Raw genomic sequence first — 24,010 nt, forward strand, 5'->3', positions numbered from 1 at the left:
AGCTAAACAAAACTCCATGCTGGTGCTTCTTCTAGTAATAACTTCAGCTGTTTTAAATATAGTTAATCTTGTAAGCACTTTTTCTGATTCTCCATTAATTTATCCAAGTTATCTGCAATTAAGAGTTGACGACAGAGACAAATGCCAGAAGACTTTTGCTGGATTCATAAGGAATTCAGAATCATCAAAAGGAAGACTTGTACGAACAATATGGTAGAAGTCATATTTATTGATAAAAATTAATATATTTGCTATAAAATTTGTAACAGTAATGCAACTGAATATTTATTTTGATGCATAAACCTGAATGTTACATACCAAATACAATACAGTAACACTGGTTTCCTCCTTATTTACATGTTTATGAAAATTGATATGCAATCCATGTTAAAAGAACTTGTAATGGAGAATAGTTACATTAGAAAAATAATATTCTTGATAAAGCATTCTCGAGGACTCCAATCACATTTTCAGGCCTCTTTCAATAAGGCAAAAATCCCTGGTACAGCATATAACTTAATTTACAAAATACAATAACTTCAGACACATCTTCAAGTTTTCTTTTGGTATGCTTTTCCTCACTGTAAAATTACTTAATTCTCTTACTAAACAGAAAGAACTTTCAATAACGAAACTTAATGAGTTTTACTAAATATTACATATACAGCACTGCGGCCCAGTGACCACAGCTGGGCAATCTTTCTCCTTAACTGTTTGCTCAATGAGCTTTTCTTAGATGTAGGACATGTAGTATTTTGAGATCATTATGACTGCGGTATCTTTCTTCAGTTTTCATAGGAAACAGATCTGTCACATTTCAAAAGGTTGTTTGTTTTTTTTTTTTTTAAATTTTTAAAAATTATTTTATTTTAGGAATTGGTGCACAACTACATTTCCACTCACAAGAGAACGTCACGAATGTAACTAAAATTAGGCTTGGATAACTTTGAAAACATACTACTATGTGCCAAAACCCAAATTTCTTACTTTAATACTTTATAACCCTGCCATGCTCTAGGAATTCTTCTGCATAGCTTCATTACTAGTCACAGTCAGACAGTTTTAATTCCTTCAAAGGCACAGAACTTCCATCTCTTTTCCAGTGTTGCTCCTACACCAGTGAATTCTTGTTTAAACATGCGTGGCAGTCTCATTAAAAGCATTTCTATCTCATTTGCAGAGATCTGGGAAAGACAAGAGAGGTAAAATTAAAGTAAGAAGACTGCCCTGTAGATTAGAAAAATGAAATAAATCCAAAGTAAAAACAGATAGATAGATAGATAGATAGACAGACAGACAGACATACGTAAATTAGTAAGTAAATAAAAAAATTCAAGGCAAAAGAATGCAAAGCCAACCATTATTATTATTTACAGTCTGACATGAATTTCCAGACTCCAAAGGAAATGAAGATTTCTTGTAGGAGTGATCCTGGATTTTTAAAGTGGAGCCCCAGTGCAAAAGAATGAGAACTGCTGTGTTGGTGCTGCTATCATATAGTGTTCCGCAAAGTCCATTTAAGAATGACACTTGCAGGTATTCTTATGAGGAGGAGAAAGCCAATAGGACTTTCTTATTCCTTCTCATCCCCAGAGCTCTTGAATCCTTCTCCATTCAGCTCCATCAATTGTTCTGTTCTAAAAAACCTACCACAGAGAGACATTATTTTTAGTCAGCTTCCTTTTATTATTCAGAGCTGACTACTCTTGGAGTCGTCCTCTCCCAGTCTGGCTCAGTTCAGCAACCCCAGATAAACAAGAGGTGAAGTTCCTGACTCAGCATGACTCAGGATGCTTCTGTTGTCTTGTAAACTTAATAAATGGTCACAATCCTAATGGGAAAGGTCTTCCCACTGCTGAAAACACTTTCAAAAATACAATCTTTCTGGTATAATCAGTAGAGAAATCAAGAAATGAATGTTCATGGAAAAAATGAATTATTTTATCTTGCAGGTACTTCTTCAAAAAGTAATGGTCATGTAAGGAACGGTAAAAAAAGGCATGGGTTCTGCTTGCCATCCACATGTATCGCCATGATTTGATAGGCTTCTCTGGCAATGATGGCATTTCTGCTTACTCATACTAGTAGGACTCTTCTATGGTGGAAAGTCTGACTTTAAAACCAATGTACAATAATAAAGTACAATAATTGTACCTCATTAGACCCAAAGGAAGTGAGAAAGTACCTTTCACCTTTTATTTTTTCCTGAAGAGGTTATTGAGACAGAAAGATTAAATGATTTGTTAAGGTGGTGCTGAAAAATTTGTGCTGGAGTCAGTCTAGAGCCCCTGAGTAATCAGGTCCATCTTTTACGTACATTTATGGCAGTAATGGATAGCTGGTTACCTTTGGGTAATGTATCTGAGCTCTGTACAGAGCCCTCAGCCCACATGGGTATTCTGACCTTATCATTCCTGTTCAGGTGAGAGATGACAGGCTAACCATGGAAAGTAATTGAAATTAATCTCAGAGATTGCATCTCAGGATTGCACTATTAAAAAGTAATTTGTTGCTACAAGCAGTTGCTTCCAAAGTAAACCAGTGAGGTCAAATTCTGCAGCTTGTGTTTATTATGCAGGAGGTATGCTGAGTGCTGAGGGCTGGTAATTTGGCATCTCAGAGGGATGGAGGCAATGCCTCATCCATTGAATCTGCAAATTAAAGGCTGATCTTGGCAGCTTCACAGAAGCCAACAGGCTACCCACATGAGTAGGAGCTCAAGGACAAGAGCCTATACACATGAATAAAGAAGACTGCAACAGTGAAGGGGGAGGCAGCTGAAGAGCTTCCCTTACTTCCTTGTTTTTGTGGTTAACAGTGAACTTCAAAGCACTTCAAAATCTGAGCTGTTATGGTTCAAACATAATGCCCAAGAACATCATCCTTCTTCTCTGTGCAAGCCCTCTGGTTTCCATTGGGTTTGTAGCTCGGGATCTTCTCTGCTTTTAAAGGATCTGCTTTTAGAGCTTCTCCTCTACTTAATAGAAATAGGAGAAGGATCCTTCAGAGGCATGAAAGCAGCCCATCAAAGCAGCTGGAAGGTGATCCTGTCTGTGAATGGCATGGCTGGAGGAAGTCTTCAGGAACAGAAAACACTGGAGGTATACCTAACAACACCACACAAGGAATGTTGCTCACATTCTGAGCCCAAGTGCACATCATGGCTTTATCCTCACCCCACACTGCAAGAAAATCTAGGCAAGCACCATAATACTCGTGTTCAGATGTATTGCCAGAAGTGGATCAGAGCTGTCACTTAGCAGAGTGTGACATCTGCATCTATCCTGTATCTCCTGCAGTCTGCAGTCTTGCAGAGCCATTGTACAGTGCTGAGAGTAGCGTTCACTTGATCAAAGGTGGACATTTCTCAGCTCAGCTTCTCACTTGACTTGCTTAATTTTCAGTGGAGAAGAATAGATATTTCTGGGGCTTGATTCATCTTATCATAGAGTAAATGTTTAAAAGTCAAAGTATCTTATCTACGGGTGTACACTGGCTATGAACTGTAGGAACTGATGCATTAAGAAATATTTTCCATGCTATAGTGTGTTGGCCTCGCTCTTGTGTTGGCCGCAGCTCTCTGAATTTAGCAACAGGGTCAGCCAGCTCCCTTGTGAGGCTTTCTCATTAGACAAAGGATAAGCTTCATGGTCCACTTATGTGTTAAAGAAAGTTCACATTAGGTGTGACCCGAGACTAACAATTGGTAGAAGAAAAAGGAATCACCTCCTAAAACTCTCCACGGTGTAGCCATAGATACACGTACCTCTTACTGTGCTTTCTTTCTCCTCACCTGTATTCATCATGAAATCAACTGCTAGTCTTAGCCATTTAAAGCTTTGCCACAGAGAATAACTAACCAGAGGAAGGCAAAGGACCTCAACACAAGTATGTATGTGCATTGTAATTTGGGAATGAATAGACTGCAAACCCCCAAACCCCGTGTCCCATTATCTTTCTAAAGGAAACACACAAAGAGTTTAACCTGCAGTAATGAAAAATACAGTATTTCTATAGGAAAAAAACAAAACAAAACAAACAGATTTTGATTAATTTTTTTTTACCCTGGAATCCAACTGCTGCATATAAGACCAGAGATATTCTATATTAGCTCCAAAAGGGTGGACGTGGAGAAATGTGGAGATGATACCTGTGTTAAGAGCAAATGCACACAAAGCATTGAAATCACCTTAGACAGTTAAAATAAGCAAAATGTATCTGAATAGTCTATTCTTGCAGGCTCTTCAGTGCGAATTACAGTCCTTATTTTTCTTACACAACCCAATAAACATAAGAAAAAGGCACATTTTTAATGCAGTCATAATAACACGGTAAACACAATAGCTCATCTTCAGGAATGACAGCAGTTAGCAAGTAAGTGACCAAGATAATATACTGATGAATAAAGGAATTTCTAAACAAAGACTTGCTGGAAGCATTTCAACTGCCAATTTTATGCTTGATTTACCAATGTAAAATTGTGGATATTGTAATGGTAAAATTATTGCTTTTTTCCCCTTCACTGGATGCTCTGTTGTGAAAATGTTTCATATAATTGTGTCACAAACTGCACTCCCTCAAATTTTTCTAGTAATTATACTGATGCCGGTTATGAAATGTGTTTAATCCATATTACCCCTAACTGCTACTGAAGAAAACACAAATCTTTTATGACATATTTACTCATTTATTTTCTCTTAAAAGAGAACTAGTTCTGTCTGTTGCTACTTACAGGATTGTTGTAAACGAAGTGGGAATAAAAGTGGTTCAAGATGACTCAGGATCTAAGCCTAGCAATTTCTTCTGCAGTGAAAATCAAGTGATGGCATAATAATAACCATAGAAAACAAGATTTGGGGTAGCAGAATTGCTATTAAAAGCACTATCCAATTTCTCCTCTTCTAAACTAGCAGTGAAAATACAGAATGGCATCTATGTTTCTTACTGTTTGGGGAGAGTCGAACTGTAAGAATCAGAGCAAATACTTTCAGGTCTGTTTGGATGGGTTTCTTAGCTGTACCACCCTAGGGGAAGTTCCTTATATTTAAAGCATAAACACCAGGATTAAAAATGCTTACAAATGACAAAAATGGGTCACTGTATCTTGTGTACTGCAGGCCATACTGCTTTCTTGGTGCTGAATGAATTAGGATAATCTTGGATTTCAGTTTTTCCCAAATACTGGACATGGTTGAAAATGATAAGTCAAATTTAACTCATTTTAGACTGGCATTGCAAATAACAACATTTTCCTTCCCTTATTTTTCCAATAGCATCTACGAACTTCTGATCATACCAAGAGAAAGCTGTATAATTAATTTTATACTATGTCATGTCCCAGAGGCAGTTGTATTCCTTGCACTATGTGTGTCCATATGCACACACAAACAACAGGTCCAGCCTGTCTGATTCCGTGTTCTAGTAATAAAGCAGCAACTTTCCCAGTGAATAAATTGCATTTAAACAGATTACGCTGGTTGTGAAACTGCCCCCTACCAGGATACTGCTGATTTTATGAAAGGACCCAACCAATGAAATGAAACCTATTCTTTTAGTGTTATGGCAAATGGCAGGCATGCCTTAGGGAGCACTTGGCACCATGGCCCTTAGACTACATGAAAAGCTGCCTGCTGAAGCCAAATGCAACCAACCCTGATGTCAGTGACATCAGCCCAGATATTTTTCTTTTGTCTCTTACTAATGCAAAGATGCATGCAAACATACGTGCAAAACAAAAACTTACCAGAAGACAGTTTGTTTTCAAAAAACTTATTTGGTCTATCATACCTATTAGTAGTGCCTCTTTCTCTGATTTCAGACCTGGACTTCGTTTCTCAGAAGTTTTTTCTCTGTCTTGGTTGACCAGTGCTACCGTCAGTACATTGATTTCCTATAAAGTTTAAAAAACAAAACAGATGGTCATGGAAACTGTATTTACTTCAATTAAATCTGTCTGCTTCTTTTTAAAGTCCCTCAAAAAAAAAAAAAAATCCACAAAAAAACACACCAACCAGGTAATTACTTTAATTCACATTTAAAGACAAGACAATTATAAATAATTGATTTGTTTGCCGATTATTAAGATACTTTTTGAAGTACTTTTAAGCTGAGGACTGCCCAGGAGACAAATTTTGCTTATGGAGTAAGTAATAACTGTGTTGCCAGTGCTTCTTCATTAAAACAGCTTGAAAGATGTGCCATAAAGTGTGGAGATGGTCAGAAAAATCACATTTTCTAGCTATTAAAGCTGTAAACAAAGACCGCCTCTAGGGAACGTGGCTGGAAACATTCAGCTACAGCATTAGGAGTAAATTCAACTGTCAATAGAAATGTTTCTAGCTATGAGAACACAATCATCTACCCTGTTAGACTCTCCAACCAATGCCCAGCATGGTGTTGGCCCCTGTTCCAAGCAATCCCTGGGCATACTTTGAGGACCATTCCTAATAGGCAGTCTGGATGCAATCACCTTGTTTGAAGACTGAGGGACAGTCGGCCTTAAGTGTCAAGGCTCCTGTTTTGAGCTCCATATTTTCTTCAGTCAGGTGGCCTGAGCCATCCAGATCTAATCCAGGCTACCACGTGCTAGATGTTCCATCAGAGGTACCCAGGCAGATGTTCAACCATATACATGGGCTGTTTCCATGGAGTGACGGATGTACAGTAACATGTTCCTGGGTGAGGCAGTGACTCACACTGCTGCATCTGCTGTGTGAAATGTTCAGAAGTTCTTTGTAAAACCTTAGAAGCAAAGAGCATGAAGCTGCAGATAGGGTGATCTGGGGAGGGATGGGGAAAGAACGGTGCTTGTTCTGGCTGAGGGAGTCAAGGCGTGCTGTTAGGACTAGGTAGTCAATCAAATTTCCACTGTTCCTACTAGCACACAATCTAATTTCTACTGTTTGATTTAATGATGTGGCCCATCTAAAACATGCATTTGGGTGGTGCCATGTTCCAAAATTCCCGGAGAGCATTTTTGGCAATAAAAGAGAGACACTGGACTGTACGGCTTGAGGGCATTTCTGGAGGTATGAATAATCCACAGACAATTAAAGAAGATAAAAGAAGCTTCAAATATGTCCAAAGTGCCTATTTATAGATGAAGAAAAGCTTCACAAGCTGTGAGATGGGTGAAAAGAGTCAGGCACTTCCTCATTCTGGAAAAAAAAACCAACACTAAGCACATACATACAGTGACGTGCTCTGTGCTCTTTATAGGCTGGCACCAAGGAACAGCTTCCTCAATACGCAGTGCCTGATGTCTGGGATGCGTCATGGGTTCAAATGTTCTTTCGTGCTGGGAAGTGGAACAAGTTGCAATGCACCAGCTACAAAACTGTATGTGGATTTGAAGGACTGAATGTATATGCTCAGCCCCTGGCAGCAAGAAGCTCTGTTAGGCCTTCACCCACACAGTGAATGAGGTGTGAAATTCATTTTCAGCTTTGGTTTTCAGCAGCTGTAGTGGCCAACTGAAGCATGGCTTGTGGCCAGGTACCTATGTGCAGTGTGTGCATATAAGGTAGTGCACCTACAATGTCTTTTTAGTCAACAGTCATGTATTGTGGTTATTTAAGTTGAAATAAACTGGGCCTTAGAGATGCCTGTTCTATTTTTCTCACTGGCTACGATCCTTGTAGTACAGAATTAGGCACCAAGAGGTAGGAAAGAGGCAGCAGATCAAGAGTTGCAGTGATACCTTCTTAAAATAATGGTGTGCCCAAGTGCTCTGACAGCTATGTCACCATGACATCAAAGCTTCTTGTAGTACCGCACAGTACAGGACACATTATAGCAGCAGGAATATACCCTCAGTTGCCCAGCACTACTGATTCTTCTCCTTGCCACAGCTAAATGCTAATGCAAGCATCTACTGCTGACCATGGCATCTGAAAGCAGTGACAGAAAGTCCAGGCAAGAATCAGAACTAAGAGAAGCGTTCATAAGCAATTCTCTGTAAGAGCAGCAATGAAATGGGGGCTACAGATTGGAAGAACAGAGCTGGATGGCAGATTTCCTGATGCTGGAGCAGAAGAGCAGAGCAACATATGCCATCAGTGCTCGTACAGGTTAAGATGTAACTTTTGACTCCTAAAGCGATAGAAAAGCAGTCTAAAAATAACAATTCCTGAGAGGGAAATGAGAGAGGAGAAAGATATGTATTTGATATAACAGCCCCCAAATACAACACACAGCAATTTCAGATGGGATTAGAAGTTTTGTCAAGCAGAGAGACAGAGAAAGAACCTATATTCCCATTGGGAGCAATGAACAGATGGATTCTCATTTAATTTCTAGATTTGAGCCTGTGCAGAACATTTTGTATGATTTATAGGACGGTGTAAACGGATGCTAAAGGAAGTCACATCAAGTCCTCCTTAACTGTATGTTGGTGTGGAGGATAAAGGAGTAAAAAATGGGTTATGGGGGACCTGTGGAAACAAAGAATGGCAAAAACAGCCACTCAGCAAAAAGAGTGGCTTTAGAAAAAGGTTGCAGGTTCTTGAAGGCTTGGAAAGGGGAGGTTTCTGCCATCCAAAACTGCCTGCCTCAGATGATAAATCAGACAATTCTGATGTATTCAACTCCCAAAATAAGCTTCCACAGGCAATGAAAAAAAAAATATATATATCCTGAGTGTGCATAGCCAGACAAAGGATGCAATAGCAGTACTGCTAGGAATTAATAGCAATTTAAGAGAAACGGACATAATTGAGTCTAAAAAAATTAGCATGTAATTCATCCAGAAATGAGACTAATTATAATACAAGTGAAAACCTTTAAATATCTGACTACATGCTGCAGGTACAAATCTAGTACCCAAGAAGCCTCTATGACTTATCCTCACACAGTTAATTTGCACTTCTGTTAGAGGCACTACTTACGCCAACCCACAGAAACATGACTTTAAGGAGTATACAAAGGTGAATGAGGCAATAACTAACTGGGAACAAACAGCCAGGTCACCTCTCTGACATGAGAAAAATCTACTGATCACCAGGTGCCTGAGGAAAATTATTTAATATATACTACATTACTGCATTTCCTTTCTTTCCTGCAGACCATCTTTCATTTAGCAAATGGTATTTTCTGAGGCCCTAAGCAGTCTCCTTCAGCAGGTTTCATTATAAAAGGAATATTTTGCTACCATCTGTCAGTTACTGCATCCGAGAAGAACACAGCCGAGCATGTGCAAAGCTAATGTGTATTAGAAGTGAAATCACCTTGCAAGAACTAAATACAGTATGCAGAAGGCTTAATCTATTCTCAGTCTCCCTTGGAACCTAGCTCTACTCACTATTCACAAATTACGTCAGCTATTGGACAATGTGGAAGTCCAACTTGATGATGACAGAGATTCTCATGGGGACTACTCATTTCCACAGGTACCAGCACTGAAATGCAGCTGTTGGCTGTGTTTACAATATGGAGATTTGCATATGACAGTTCTGGCACATGAATGTCATCTACCTTAGCTCTGTCCCACATATAAAGTGGGACAGAAGTTGAGTTTGCATCATCCTGTCTTGTACCCTGTTTCCTTTTGGAAGCAATTACAGAGGAAAGGCAAAGTGGAATGCTCCTAGAGGTGTCTGGTCTCACTGTCCACCACAGTTCACACCAGTAGACATAAGCAAATGAGGACAGTATTCCTGAGAGAGCTACAACACCAGAGAAAGATACAGAGGTCCTGAAGAGCAGGAGATGTGCTAGGGCTTCTATCTTTAGCAAAAATAGTTCTTTTTAGCCATCTGTGAACCACAGAACATCTGCTAGGCAGGATCTCTTAAAAATGGAAAGGGAGTAGACTTGTCATTCCACATAAATGTTGCTCAAGGGCTGAGCAGGGCAGCTGGCCTAACTGGAAGCCACTCCTGCAAATGTGCACTTCCATTTCAGCCATTGTTCAAGACTCTGTTTGGAAGGCAGCATATAGAATTTAATGAATGTGATGCTCAAGACACCTGGCATGTGATCAGGATGTAAATATCCAAAGAGCGGAGATACTCAGATATCTGGGTAATCCAGCTGTTTGATGATTACCTTTAAAGCTAGGAGGAATGACAACTGCTGATTGTCTTCAAAGACCTCATTTCCTTTGTTGTGGTATATGGAATTCTGTAGATTTTTGTAGTGGGGAGGTAAGAATAATATTAGCCCTCTGAAGGACACGTTAAAGAAATCTGGAAGCATTTGTAGGTCATGCTGAAGTTTGTACAAAGCAAGTTGTTTGTGTTTAGAGCAGAGGCAGAAGGAAGGATTACTATACGCTGGACATAGCAGACACATGCTGAATGTATGGGATACACAACAATTTCTCATCAGCCTGAGGATTTCTGAGTAGGAGAAAAAGCTGTATGTCTGATACACGAACAAAAATCTTGCAGGCTATTAACAGCAAGGCAGAGAGATGCCATAAGCTTGGAAACGAAATGCAGTTTTATGGTTTTGATAGAAGAAAAACCCACACACGTGATACTGAATCTGCAGTCTTTAAGCTCTTGAAAGGCACATTTGCATGTTCTGAGTCCACAGAACTCAAGCTGAGATTTCAGAACTGATTGTCCAGACTCTGCTTATTGATGGGAGTGCATGTTTGATGATTCCACTGCAAAGAGGAGTAGAAACTGGCCTATGACACAAACAACATGCAATTTTACTTTCATTTACCTGCAGTTCTCCTAAAGTCTGGCACAGTTGTATTTACTTTGCTGGTCTTTTATTAAATGTATCCCAGACCTACATCAGAAAGTTTTATCTTGAAGTTTTAACTGGAGTGGAACCTAATTTGATTTCCAGTCAAGCAAATGGAAATCTTGCATTAGGTTTAATGCTCATCAAGTCAAGTCCTTAAGTACATGGGCATATGAAAGTTTGAGGTACAGGACAACTTCTGACAGCTTAATATGCTTGTCAGTCAAGAATGGGTACTGTCTTTTGTGTGCTCTGATCTATGGTGAATACAGAATTATTCAACTCACCTTGAGCTCAACTACAGTGAAAAATCTTATTTAAATTTAACTTAAGTGAGATTTCCTTGCAAATGCAGAAAATGTAGGATTGTAGAAATGTAGAGTACAATCACAGACGGTGATCATGACTCAGATAATTTCCAAGCAAGAACAAGACCCGTTCCCTTGTGCTCTCTTCACAGATGCTCCAGCCTCTGACTGTCATGGTGGTCTGTGATGAGCTTGCTCTGGTTTCTCATTGTCTGTCCTGTGCAGGGGTCCCCAAAGAGGGTGCAATATCTCAGTGTGATTGGTGAAGTAGAGGGAAAAAGCAGTGACCTTGGATTGGGAGTCCACCCAGTCAGACTGTAACATCCCAAACTGGACACACAGATGCTTGTTCCAAAACCCTACAAAAGTCAGGGGGGACTGCAATCCCTTCAAGCAAAGAGCCATTTCATCAGAGAGGGAATCAGGTTGGTCAAGAACTTACTTCTGGTAAATCCATATTGGAAACTCCTAACCTCCTCCCTCATTTGCCTAGAGAAAACAACTCCCAAGGTATCTTGTTCCATCCTTTTCCCAGGAGATGTGGTAAAGGTGGGTTCCTCTGATCCAGACCTTCCAGTTTTCAGCCAGCCTGCTGCCTGTTCCACAGACCAGCTCCACATCTTCAGACTTCACACAAGAAGCAGGTAAATGCTTGTCTTGTTTTCCCATCCATCACTGAACCTTAGATGAATGTGCTGTCCCACGCATCCCAGTTATTCCAACAACATAACAGTTCTGAGTCAGCACACAGTGCTCCATCTCCTCCTCTTTGTTTCCCAGGTATGTTTGTGTGTGGGCATCTGAAGTGGATCTCCATCTGTCCCTTGTTACCCTCACCAAGGGCCCTCTTGATCTTGCCATCCTGATGCATTTTCTCACCAGCCCAACCCATTTCCTCACTAATTTGCAAGCTGCCCCCATAGCCATAGATGGACCCACCACTCTAGGCTGGCAACTTCTTGTTTTCCAATTTTTTATTCCCCACACAGGGTCTCAGGGGATCCCTATCCTACTGCTGTCTAAGTAGTGATGCAGAAGTAAGTATTTGCCATATGCTACACTGCTGGTGAATACTGTAACAGTTTGTGCTTGTGACTCGTTTATCATTAGAAATGATAGAGACCAGGTGTCATCTGTTCACTCAGATCAAGACTTCATAACTTATTTTGAGCTATGCAATAAACCAGCATTGCATTTGTCAGCCACAGCAATTTGTAATTACTTTTAAAGTACACTAATCTGGAAATTTACTTTTGAAATGCATTAATAAAGAAAATTGTACCATGACAGGAAATTTAAGAGTACACTGGTAGTAAAACTGTTGACAATTGGCTTGAAACGTTATCTGGTATTAAAATCATAGGAACAACAATGAAGAAATACAAGAACAACAAACTTAAGGTCTTGTGAATGAAGCATTTGAAACACAGCACTCTGCATCTAAGATTAGTTCATCTGATTTATCCGACATGATAGAAGTGTTTTCAGAAGTGAAAATTAATTGTATTATGGTGCTCTTGACATCCTATTTTTCCAACCCATTTGCCAGAGAGATACTTTTAACTTTTTCATTATGAAACTTTTATAACTTTCACCTGCTGAGTTTAGGCAAGTAGCAATAATGTGAAAACTTCTTTTCTCACAGAAACTCTATCTTCATATTGTTCTCATTGTATTTGAGCATATCTATTTTATAGGGATCTACATATGCAAAATATGGATGACTAATATGAAACTTACTTCATGCCTGTTTCTAAAAGTATGATCAGGTTGCTTCGTTTTCTAAAGTTGGATTTATGTGTAGGTTCCTGATGACTTAACACAGATGTTTCATGCAGTGTGAAGGTGGTTGCTTTGCAAGGGAAAAGGTAATTGTCATTTTGCACACTTTGCAATAGGGAATTGCATCAGACCAGTGGTTGGCTGTAGGAACGCATTACCTACCCACCAGCAACACTGACAGCATTGTAAGGGAGGATGCTTTGTGTTTATTTGAGACTGAGAACTTCTCAAAACCAATTCAAAAGTTCTTTAACACAGATATCCTTCCAGCAATCACTACTAAATTAAAATGAATACAAAGGAAAAATAATTTTAAAAGCTAGAAAGGAAAATCAAAAGGCAATTAACTTTCCTTCCAGGATGTTGAATTATTTAGAGAATATTTTTGTTGAAACAAAAGGAAATCAGTGGGGGAGAACCAAAACAATGCACATGTTAGAGTGAACAGGGTTTCACCAAGGGTCTGCATTTGAAAGACAATAATTCTAGATATCTGAAAACACAGGTCAACACCCATATTCACAGAAATCTCTGTATGTAAATGATAGATTCACAAAATGGCTTTGGTTTCAAGGGACCTTAAAGACAATCCAGTTCCATCCCCTCTGCTGTGTGCAGGGCTGCCACTCACCAGAACAAGCTGTCCAGGGCCCCATCCAACCTGGCCTCCAGGGATGGGGCATCCACAGCTCCTCTGGAAATCTGTGCCAGTGCCTCACCACTCTCTGAGTAAATAATTTCCTCATAGAAGATGATCTAAATATCTCTTATGTATTTATTTAAGTTAAAACCACTCCCCCTCATCAGCATCACCATAAAAAGACCACATAAAGAGTCAGTCTCCCTCCTGCCTCAAGTATTGGAGGGCTGCAATGAGGTTTCACTGTAGCCTTCTCTTCTCCAGGCTGAATAAGCTTAACTCCCTCAGCCTATCTTCATATGAAAGGTGCTCCAGCCCTTGATCACCCTTGTGGTCTCCTCTCAACCTACTCAAACTGCTCCACATCCTTCTTCTACTGGGACCTGGATGCAGTACTCCAGATGGAGCTTCACAAGGGCAGAGCTGAAGGAGACAAGATGGACATTGGAGGACATCACTTATCACCAACCTCCACATTGTGACTGAAGCAGAGATGGGACACATCATCCTCATCCTTAGGATGGTTGTGGGGGAGTCCAAGTTCTGTGTTATCAAGCCAATCTATCTTGCGTGCAGCATGGGTTAAACACACAGCTGCATATGCGTAAGGCTGAAGATTATTCATTTGCTCACTAGAAATGATGGGATGACACCTGTATAAATACTTGGGAGAAATGCTTTGGGATGAAAGACTGTACATAATGATCAGATATTATTAAAATGTCAGGTAGCTCTGGGCATTGAAGAACTGTCTCCCTGTGGAGCTCATGTAAAATATGAAGTCAAAAAACTTTTTTGATTTGCTGAGTGGGTGGCTGAATGGGTTTTATCATTGTGTTTCAGAGTTCTCTCTTTTCCTCCCTCAGATGATGGGTGTTCACTCCAACAGAAAGTCAAATTACATTGCTGCTCTGACACTTACAGCTAGGGACAAGGGAGGTAGTGTGATTTCTTGATACATATTAATAAAGGGGTTATTTGTGAAAGCTCAGCTTCAAGTAGCTCAAACCATGCATTTGAGGGTAGATTTAAACTAGATATTAGGAAGAAATGTTTTACTGTGAGGGTGGTGAGACACTGGGAACTGGTTGACCAGTGAGGCTGTAGATGCCCCCCTCCCTGGAAGCATTCAAGGCCAGGCTGGATGGGGCTGTGAGCACCCTGGTTTGGAGGAAGGTGTCCCTGCCTATAGCAGGGGTTGAAACTACGTGATCTTAAAGGTCCCTTCCAACCCAAACCATCCTGTGATTTGATGATTCTGTGTCAGAAGTCTCTTCGATCTACTGTAGCAGTTTGCTTCCCCATAGTGTTGGATCAAGCCTGAAAGTGCAGGGAGACACTGATTCAGCCAGCAGAGAAATCTGCACTGTGCTAATTAAACTTAATTGCTATTTTCCAACGCACCGAATCAAGGGCTGGGGCAGCAAAGGGGAAACTTGGGAAGCCTTGATCAGTGTGTGAGAACTTCTGAGGGCTGAGGATAACACAGTCAAACTCCTGTTATTTTTTAGTCCTCCCAGTATTGAATTAACAAGGTGGTCATTCCTCATTCCTGTGGTAAGTAGAAAAGCTGCTGATCTGCAAATGGTCCTAGCTGCCTGAATTTATCATAATCTACATGCCTTAAATTAAAGGAAATGAGAGGAAATGAGTGATGGAAGGGCTACAAATAAATCCCTGGAATGGAAAAAAAGTGGGCAAGGACAAGAGAGATAGCCATTCCTCACCCTGTTGTCCTAGCCCCATCGTGACAGAAGAATATGAATACAGGCAATAATTGAGATCTCTAATGCATGGGGACAGCTGGGGTCTCTCTCCATTCAGGACACTCAGTCCTTACACCATCTAACAACATAACACACCCATAATGAGAAATCAAATCTCCCTCTCCTCAGGGGGTTATTCTCATCCCAGAGCAGCGCAGTTACTCTTGCTTGCTCTCTTCAGACAATTAACTGCATTCATTAAATGAATTAAATGACTGAGTGCAAACCTCTTGCAAAGGGGAGAAGTTACAACAGAGGCTGGAGTGGGCAGAGCCACAGCGTGAAGCAGAGGCTGCAGACCCCACGCTCTTAGGCACAGAAAGGCTGCCAGGACCCTCTTCCCACTCTCCTTTAATGCACTCAGCTGTCATCACTGCACATTTTGCAGTGCCCACTCATTCCCATGTGCTGCAGAATTGCTGACCACAAGGACAGAGAGTCCCAGCAGAGCTGAGGCAGCTACTTGCTGACCCACCTCAGCTTGCTGGGACTGAGGCCCACAGCACACAAATCCCAATCATCTGGGAAGATCAGACAGAAAAATACACACAATTTCCTGCCACATGCAAACCCTGAACTAAGGTTGCCTGGCCAAAATTTGGGGACCAAATTTCTTTTATGTTAGTGCTGTGGAGAACATTTTTAATTGTAAGTTTGTGTTGTTCTATGAAGATAAGCCTTTCGAAGAGAGGGTTATCCAGGAGATAACTGTGTCACTCACAATGTGAACCAAGAACATCAGTAACCACTTTCTTGGGATCCTCATCAATAAAGATGACCAGCTGTTGTCCCATAGTCCTGAACCAGTGGGACAACTCAAGCAGACCTTGCCCTCCTCTAGCTGCCTCTCTTCTGTCTGTGTTTGAGGTCTCTTCACCACACTGAGCTCAATGCAAGGCAGACATACAAGCAGCATTGAGGTGCCCCATCCTATGCCAGTCGTGTACTAACATATATACTGAAATGGGATGCTCATGGCATGTATCTTGGGTATTTCCATTAAAGGTATGAAGCACATGAAGGAGGAGTTTGATGGAATTAACAGACTTTCCCCAAAACTGAAGTGGAGGGGTTATCTTTCTAGATCCTGGCTCAGCTGGCCACAAATTTCAGCCTTATTTAAGAGCTGTCTTGTATCTTTGGTGGAGATCATCAGTGATTAACCCACTATATGTGAAAAGAGAAGACTAGGCTGTAGTTATAAATAACATCACTTCCACTGTAGCATAAAGTGAGCAATTTAGTAAAATGGTTGAAACATTTCACCCTGGGTATACTCCTCCTCAGAGATAAGGATTGTCTGGTAATTGCTTGAAAAACAGATACAGGGGGGAAAAAATTAAAGGAAGAATCAACATCAAATGTAAGATGCTTGGTTGAACTTGAGAAATGCTCTAGTAATAGCTTCAAGCATTCAAATTGAAAAATACATCCCTACTTAATATTATTGATTCCACGTCTGGAGACAAACCCACAAAATATTGCATCCAACTTGCTGGAGATGCTAACTAGAAGGACACAGATGAATGAGGTCAAAGTCATTACTTTGCTCAAGCAATGGAACTCAAAATGGAAAAGAAAAAGCTGTTAAAAAACTTGTGGTGGGATCACCTTTGCCCTCATATAAAACAACATATCTGTTGTATTATAACCTGCTGATAATGAGGTTACCCTAGAAGTCTTCTGGTGAAATCCTGGCTTATTAAATGTATGAGGTATTTAAATACTGACTACAAGAGAGTCAGGATTTACCATGTAATTTAAATCCAAGCATTCAAAATGCTTCTTATGACCATGACCCATCACTTGCTTTGGTTTGAATGTGAAGGGCTGTTACTCTAGACTGCCATTTTGTTGTACTTTTACAAGGGCAATAATGGGAGTCATTCACAGGAGTTACTCTCCATCTAAGAAAAGACAAGTAGCTGCCAAGGGAGGAAGACAAGTTCTGGAAAAAGATCACCCAGATCTAAAGTAAGGCTCACGTTCAAGATCTCTTGTTCACTACTAGAGGGATACCACAGAGGTCAACTTTCCTGCCTCCAAAATAGGGATATATTCACCAAGGCTGTGGTATTTGCATGTTATGCTGAACTCAGCAGTGAATAAAAAAGGAGTTCTTCAGTTAAAGTACAGCATTGCCCTTAACAGAAGATGCTCCGTAGAAAGACAATGAAACCACAGAAACAGTGGAAGAATAAAATGGCATTTACAGAGTGAAACACAAAACAGGAGATTAGTATTTTTAGGTTGCAAAATTCTCTACTCAAGCACACATCCTGTGCAGGACCTTTTATTTCACACTGGGGATAATCAGGTCCCAAGAGCACGAGCATATCCTGGAAGAGGATTACATCTGAAATTATAATTGTATGATGGCCATTATTTTCAGTGAAGACAGAGATGTGAATTAAACAGCATTATATGCAGCAACGAGGAGGAAATTAAAAGTACACATTAGAAGCAAGAAACAATCTTTTCCTGACCACAGGGCTGGAGGAAATGAAAGCTGTGTGATGGCTCCTCAGGCACTGCTTGGGTGCTAAGGGTTTGCTCCGAAAGCAGCAGGCTCTCCACTCCAAGAACCGCCTGAGCCTGGCGCCTGGCCTTTCCTACCACAGGCTGTAGTTGGGAAGGGACAACAGCCAGAACAAATAACACCACACATGCAACTGGCAAGTCACATGTGAAACACCCTTGTGACTGTTTACAGACCCTGTTGAGATGGATGTGCTTTCTAGAAATAACTGCTATACCTGCAAAGCACTCATTTCTGCTTCCTGTCCCCCCAGCTTTGTGTTTTGTGAACAGTCATGGTGGAGAGGGTAATGTTGCCATTACTCCAGCCTCTGAATTAGTTATGCTTAATTCCCCTGACAAAAGTGAGGGAAAAATAGTAAAGTTCTGTATGTTATATATGTGGGGCATGTTTCGGGAGGAATATTAAGTTTCCCAAAGTATCCAGCTTCTTACTTCTCTTTCAGGATGATCTGACATAATTGAAACATGGAAAAAATGCCAGCTTTGGTCTAAGCAGACATTTTTCATCTATATCTCTATATCTGTTTTTTCTAGGAAAGATATTTCCAGGTTTTTTCCTTAAAAAACAACATATTTTTAATGTAAGATATACTGCAGACCAGTGCCATCAGCAGAAAGCCCCAGGACTGGAGGAGATAATCTTTGAAGATTATAATAGGAAATTTTTGATGTGTATGCAACGTGCCTCAAATTTCTGATTGTCCTTTATAGGAGCTTGACTTTCTGCAGAGAAATCTACATATGCCACAGCGTGAAGATTAGATTGTGTTCTGTGTATAGACATACGCTGTCATTTTTTCCTTACCAACACCTATCACTGTTGCTCTTCATGTAAAGGTATTTCATTTGCTGAATTCAACCTGTCAACTGTAACAAATATATCCTAATCCCATTATATGCATCACAGTTCACTAACAGCCACGCAGGAACCACCAAGCCTTTTTCTCTTTGATCATTCCAGATTGACACACTGGCCAAAGGCAAGGGCCAGGATGTCTGCTGATAATAGATGTGGAGAGACAACCTGCAAGGCACAAAACCTGCACTCTATACATTCAGTACAAAGGACACTTGTTTCATAGGTGCTTCAACTTCTGTTTTACAAAGTTCACTAATGTTGCAAATGCTTTAATTCTGTTATTTTCCTTTAGTTCTCCATTTCTACCTGTTCTGCTGTGCCATCTTGGATCTCTTAGTGGCATCATTGCTGAGTACACAGCTGCAATTGTGACTCAGTAATTGTACCCATCTAGTTTCCCTCTTCAGCAGTGATTTAGGTATTGACTTGTTTTCTGAGGAATGTAATATTGCTGCGAGGTCATCATAGAAAGAGATCACAGAAAAAGGAGCAGAGAACGGAGCAAAACAACTCCTACGATTAAAAACTAGAACAGAATATTAAATTTTGAACAATATACCATTAACCAAAGATTCTGCACTGGTTTGTTTTAAATTCTGGGAATTATATACTGAAACAATCTCTTTATAGAACTGAAACATATTAACGTTATTTAAGCCTGTACATTATATAACAATATGTCTTCCATGCTCTTCTGTACTGAGGGACATGGTTTAGCATGGTAATATTGGTAGTAGATGGACTGGATGATCCTGGATGTCTTTTCCAACCTTGGTGATTCTATGATTCTATAATTCTGCTTTATGTGAATCAGAATGATAAAAGTTGAAGTACTTTGGAAATTTTCCCTTAATACATTTCAATCTGGTGAAACACTGCTTCATGCACATTTTCGAAGATGGGTTCAAGTTCCTTTGGAAACTTTCTAATTCCCCTTAGGAAATTTAAAAGCAGCTGTTTGTACAAATAAAAGTTTTTAGGAAGCAAATGTGAGCATTTCAATATCATCAGCGGATTAATGTCTTTATTTGGGTTTGCAAACAGAATCTTTCCAAGGGACAATGAGATGCTGTGCAGACAGACTGCGACTGCAGATTTGCTGGAGCTATCAGACAGTATTGAATGTCTCCTGTCCAAATGCTGAGAGCTCTGAGGCTCTATTGGCTTCACTGCGGAAACAGGCCGCAGGTAATGAGATTCAGGGATGGATTAGAAAAGGAGCACAACATTCCCTTATCACCAAGTAGCTCAAAAAAAAAATTGAGAGTTCCATACAGATTGAAAATAAAACTGCTTTCCTGGCTGTGCCATTAGAGAAATTATTAATTAAAATAGATGTTAAAATATATTTGCGTTCAGACTGTTCTCCGTTCTTTTGACTGGGCTGAAAATATCACGTATAATCAGTTTTAATTAATTTATTTTTTATGACAAAACACAGAGCTGAATGGTTTGGACTATGAACATAGCAGGAAAAGTCTTCCTTTATTTCCTCTCCTCTTAAACAAATTGCTGTTTTGACAACAATCATTAAGGGAACAATAGGAGCACGTTGGGTTTCTTTGGCAGTCGGTTTAAAAAACCATGACCTTAGCAAGTCCTTTAATAATTTTGGACAAAATAATGACTCAGTGAATTACTATGGTCCTTTTTGTGCAAATTAGCTGTTTTCAAATTATACATGTACATGAACAGCCTCCCTCAGAACTGAAATACGGCCAAAGTAGCTCAGCTGTGAGGTGGCAGCCACAGAGACAAACAGTATAACTCTGTTGTTTGAGTAATCCTGGACAGGACAGTAGGCCAAAGCTCTTCTCCTGCAGTCGTTTCCATGGTATCTTTAACACCTACATATAACAACTAGGACACTGGTTGTTAAAGTCTCATTCAAATAAATCCTGCAAAGTCAATTGCATGGAACTCAATTTATCTACCTCGAAATGAAGTTTGCTGGGGCTTGAACCTGTGGCTTCAGGAAAAAAACAGCCACTTCAAACATGATGTGCAAATCACTCAGCCATTCTATCAGCTTTAAGACATAAACAGAAAAATTTGAGACCATAAGCATGCATATACGTTACTAAATCTATACATATATAGCTGTACCTACATTTGCCTGAGATTCATCATGCCCATTGATTTCTGCTAATTCCTTGGCGCTTTTTAACTGCAAAGAGTAAACAAAAACAAAACAAAACAAAAAACAAACACAAAACAGAACAAAACAAGCACATTACTTAAGTATTTCACACAATTATCTCTGATTTATTTGAAGGAGCGTTTTATAAGGCTTCCAATGAGAAAAACAGATGGAGCATATAATTCTAATGAGTTTTTGCTCAAATCATTTTGAAACCCACACACTTAAGGCGTGATAGGTTGGCCAAAAATAAAATAAATAAAAAAAAAAAAAGAAGAAAAAAGGAAAATAATAAGACTGGGTCATTATTTTTTAAATAATAAGATTAGAAAGTAGTTTCAAGGCATAAAAAGTGTGCAGAATTGGCACTCAGGAATAACAAATGGTTTCATTTCCCATTCTTGCCGCTATTAGTTTAAACTTTACAACATTTGCAAGTTGCCACTGGCTAAATAGTGTTTTGCTAATGATTACTTTTGAATGATATATTTTGAGCTGTTTAAGATGCCAAAAAATGTTACTGACTGTATGTTTCCTTCACGAGGCTGCATCTAAATAACTGATAAGGCTCCTGGGTATGATGGAAAAGGAAGTGAAGTGAAGTACGCCTCTTTTATTTAACCACTGGCAAGAAGAATCAAGGGGATGCTGCCAATTTCCGATTTATGACCTGGACCACTACATTTTTTCCTCCTCAACTGGCTTTCTTGGGGAAATCTGGGATTACATGGGCGATTGGAAAAGTCATTCCTGAGAGATTTAAGGAGTATCCTAGCTCATGTCCTGAGCCACAGTGAAATATACAATCATTCATCCTGTGACTGAGGAGACACCACAGCTCTCCTAAGCCTGTGAACCACAGAGGTTTGTACTCTTAGAGGAAGCTTTCAACACCATTTGAAAGTAGATATCTGGGGTAGGGGGAAAACGGGAAACAATGAATGGATCTTTCCTCTGTATTCCTTGGTGTCCATATGTGGTTTGTTTTTTTTTTCCAAAGAATCTGGAGTAATTTAACTGTTGATGTTACAGTTGTAATTTTGAATGACGCTGGATCTAAAATCCAGGTGAATACGGATATAATTATGTTTTGATTAGGTATCTGACACAGCAGCCTTGGCTAACTACCACCATGGTATGATTGGCATGGTGTTACTTCTATTATCTTTTTGCTATCTGGCAGCAACAGCTAAAGCTAGCCATGGATCAGTACCTTCTCACAGCTGCTAATCTGACAATTAAGGTAAGTGACCATTATATAATATGTATACTTCATGATGCAAGGCAGTGTGAACGACTAAACCAGTCCTGAAAGAGAGGGAAGAGGGCAGCAATTCCTGAGAAAGTGGTACAAAGGACACTTGGGGACTGCAGAGTCAGATCCTGTTTTAACTGAGTGACGCTCATCTTTCAATACTCTTGTACAACTATTGATTCATACTAAAAGTAACGTGCATTTCCAGTGAATGCTACATCCACTGCAAAATTCTTGCATCATCCTGTGAAACCACCTCACTGTGAGGATGCTGGTAAGATTGAGACAAGAAGGCTTCTTCCACTCAATGCCCAAAGTCTGCATCATGCTGCAAGCTATTTCCTGATTCTGCCTATTCTTTGTTATACAAATGCACCACACACGAGCAGTCCTGAGGAGTTCAGCTGAATTACTCATCTGAATATGAGGTCAGGGAAGCGTGCTTGGGTGCGTAAACCTGTTCTGCACGCTAATGCCATGTCTAAGTGCTCTGGGAGCGCTATTTAATACTTACCTTTCTCATTTCCTTTTTCAGGTTGATAAAATACCATCACCCCTTGGTAGCTGCCAGCTACTTGGACAATGCTCTCTATGTGTTCTACTGGTGACATACAACTCTCCATTTCCCCACACACTTTTTGATAGGAAAATGGGCTCAGCCTCCAGCCTATGTTGGTCTGTGAGGCTTTCAGCTCACCAGTTTTTCACCATCACCACCTTGGCACTGGTGGAGGCAGTGTTAATCCAATGAATGCAGTAGGATGCTTGAGCCTTTTTCATGTCCTGTACTGCCTTGAAAAGGATATCAGAGTTTAAGCAAGAAAGTGCTAGCATCCACATTGACTCTACAGCCACCGCAGTAGGGGGGGGATGTGAACCAGGGCAGCTAATAGTAGAAAACGAGAGTAGAAAATGTGCTGCTTCCACAGGCTAGAGGGATGAAGTCTCTTTTTTCCAATATTGTTTTTTTTTCTTTTTAATTCAAATTTAAATTATATTCATCTCTCAAATCCAAAACAGTTAAATGTTGGAATAGAAACCTTGGAAAAGCATACAATATTGGAAAAATGAGACTTGTCATACCTTTGAGGCAAGCTCCATTGCAGACTGGCGGTGAGAGTGATGTTGCCAGCAGAGAGCATGCTGAGGCTACACAATGAACTAGTGCCAGTAACAACCAAGGGATGACCTGAAAGGAAAGGAGGAGGGTAAAGGAGTTGGAAGTCTATATGACACATCTCATGCCATGGTGGGACAGGTCAGGCACAAACCAGTGGGCACAAAGTCCTCTGACAACCAGAGCTGCTCGCTGTGGGTCAGATCTGACTAGAAGCCTTTTGCTACAGTTGTGCAGCGTGGTACACAAGTGAACAGGACCATTGCCAGCAGTATGTCTGAGATGAAAAGACAGATTTTAGCAAACGTATCACAAAAAAGGATTAATGCAATCGAGGCAGGAGCACAGCACTGTGTATTTTTTAAAGAAACGTTCACGTTAACTTGACTCTGCCATATGATTTTTAACACTCATTGTTGGAAGAGCACACAGATGAGCTGTGGTGCTTGTAAAAGAAAGCTGTGAGCCTTGGCAAGTGGGGGTCATTACTGCTAGGGCTTTGCTACTCTGGAAGATTTTGGAAATGATTCAGAGTTGTTGGAGAAGCACACTGGCTGTGCAGCTCTCTTTAGGAATTCTGGCTACTTACAGCCTTAGCCTTAGGCATGTTTCAGCTAATGCTCAAGAGAAATGCAGATCCATCGTGCCTTTTTTCCAGCTACTGTTTCGTGTGTCTGCCTAGCATGAGTGCACATTTGATTCGCAATTAGTAGGAGTCTGCAGAGATTCAGAAGCCTGCCCTGGTGGTCCCTATGGTCCCTACTGGGGCTTCAGATTGTAAGATATTCCTGGGTGTTTCAGCAGAATTTAATTGCTACCAAGATAAAATAAGGCCATTCAATTTCATTATTATTTTAGGGAGTATTTTATAATGCTGTACCTTGAATGCCATGTAGGAATGTAAATG

General features: G+C 40.2%; 1 protein-coding gene across 14 annotated transcripts in view; it reads right to left on the reverse strand.

Moving 5' to 3' along the window:
- Positions 1-209: 209 nt before the first annotated feature.
- ENOX1 (ecto-NOX disulfide-thiol exchanger 1) overlaps positions 210-24,010 on the reverse strand; it is a 365,975-nt gene continuing 342,174 nt past the window's right edge. For 8 of the 14 annotated variants that reach the window (XR_014948652.1, XR_014948653.1, XM_015851740.3 and 5 more), the window contains 4 exons: positions 20,702-20,758; positions 5,788-5,890; positions 4,065-4,150; positions 210-1,184 (listed from right to left, as the gene is read on the reverse strand). Coding sequence is in view for 10 of the 14 variants with exons in the window: in XM_015851740.3 (XP_015707226.2) it covers positions 1,053-1,184; positions 4,065-4,150; positions 5,788-5,890; positions 20,702-20,758 (378 nt within the window). In the remaining 4 variants the exon portion in view is untranslated. The remainder of the gene's footprint in view (positions 1,185-4,064; positions 4,151-5,787; positions 5,891-20,701; positions 20,759-24,010) is intronic. The other 6 variants (XR_014948654.1, XM_085554466.1, XM_085554470.1 and 3 more) reach the window with 2 other exon arrangements.

The sequence above is a fragment of the Coturnix japonica genome, chromosome 1 (genome assembly GCF_054131305.1).
Source record: "Coturnix japonica strain WE chromosome 1, WE-NBRP24, whole genome shotgun sequence".
Lineage (NCBI taxonomy): Eukaryota > Metazoa > Chordata > Aves > Galliformes > Phasianidae > Coturnix > Coturnix japonica.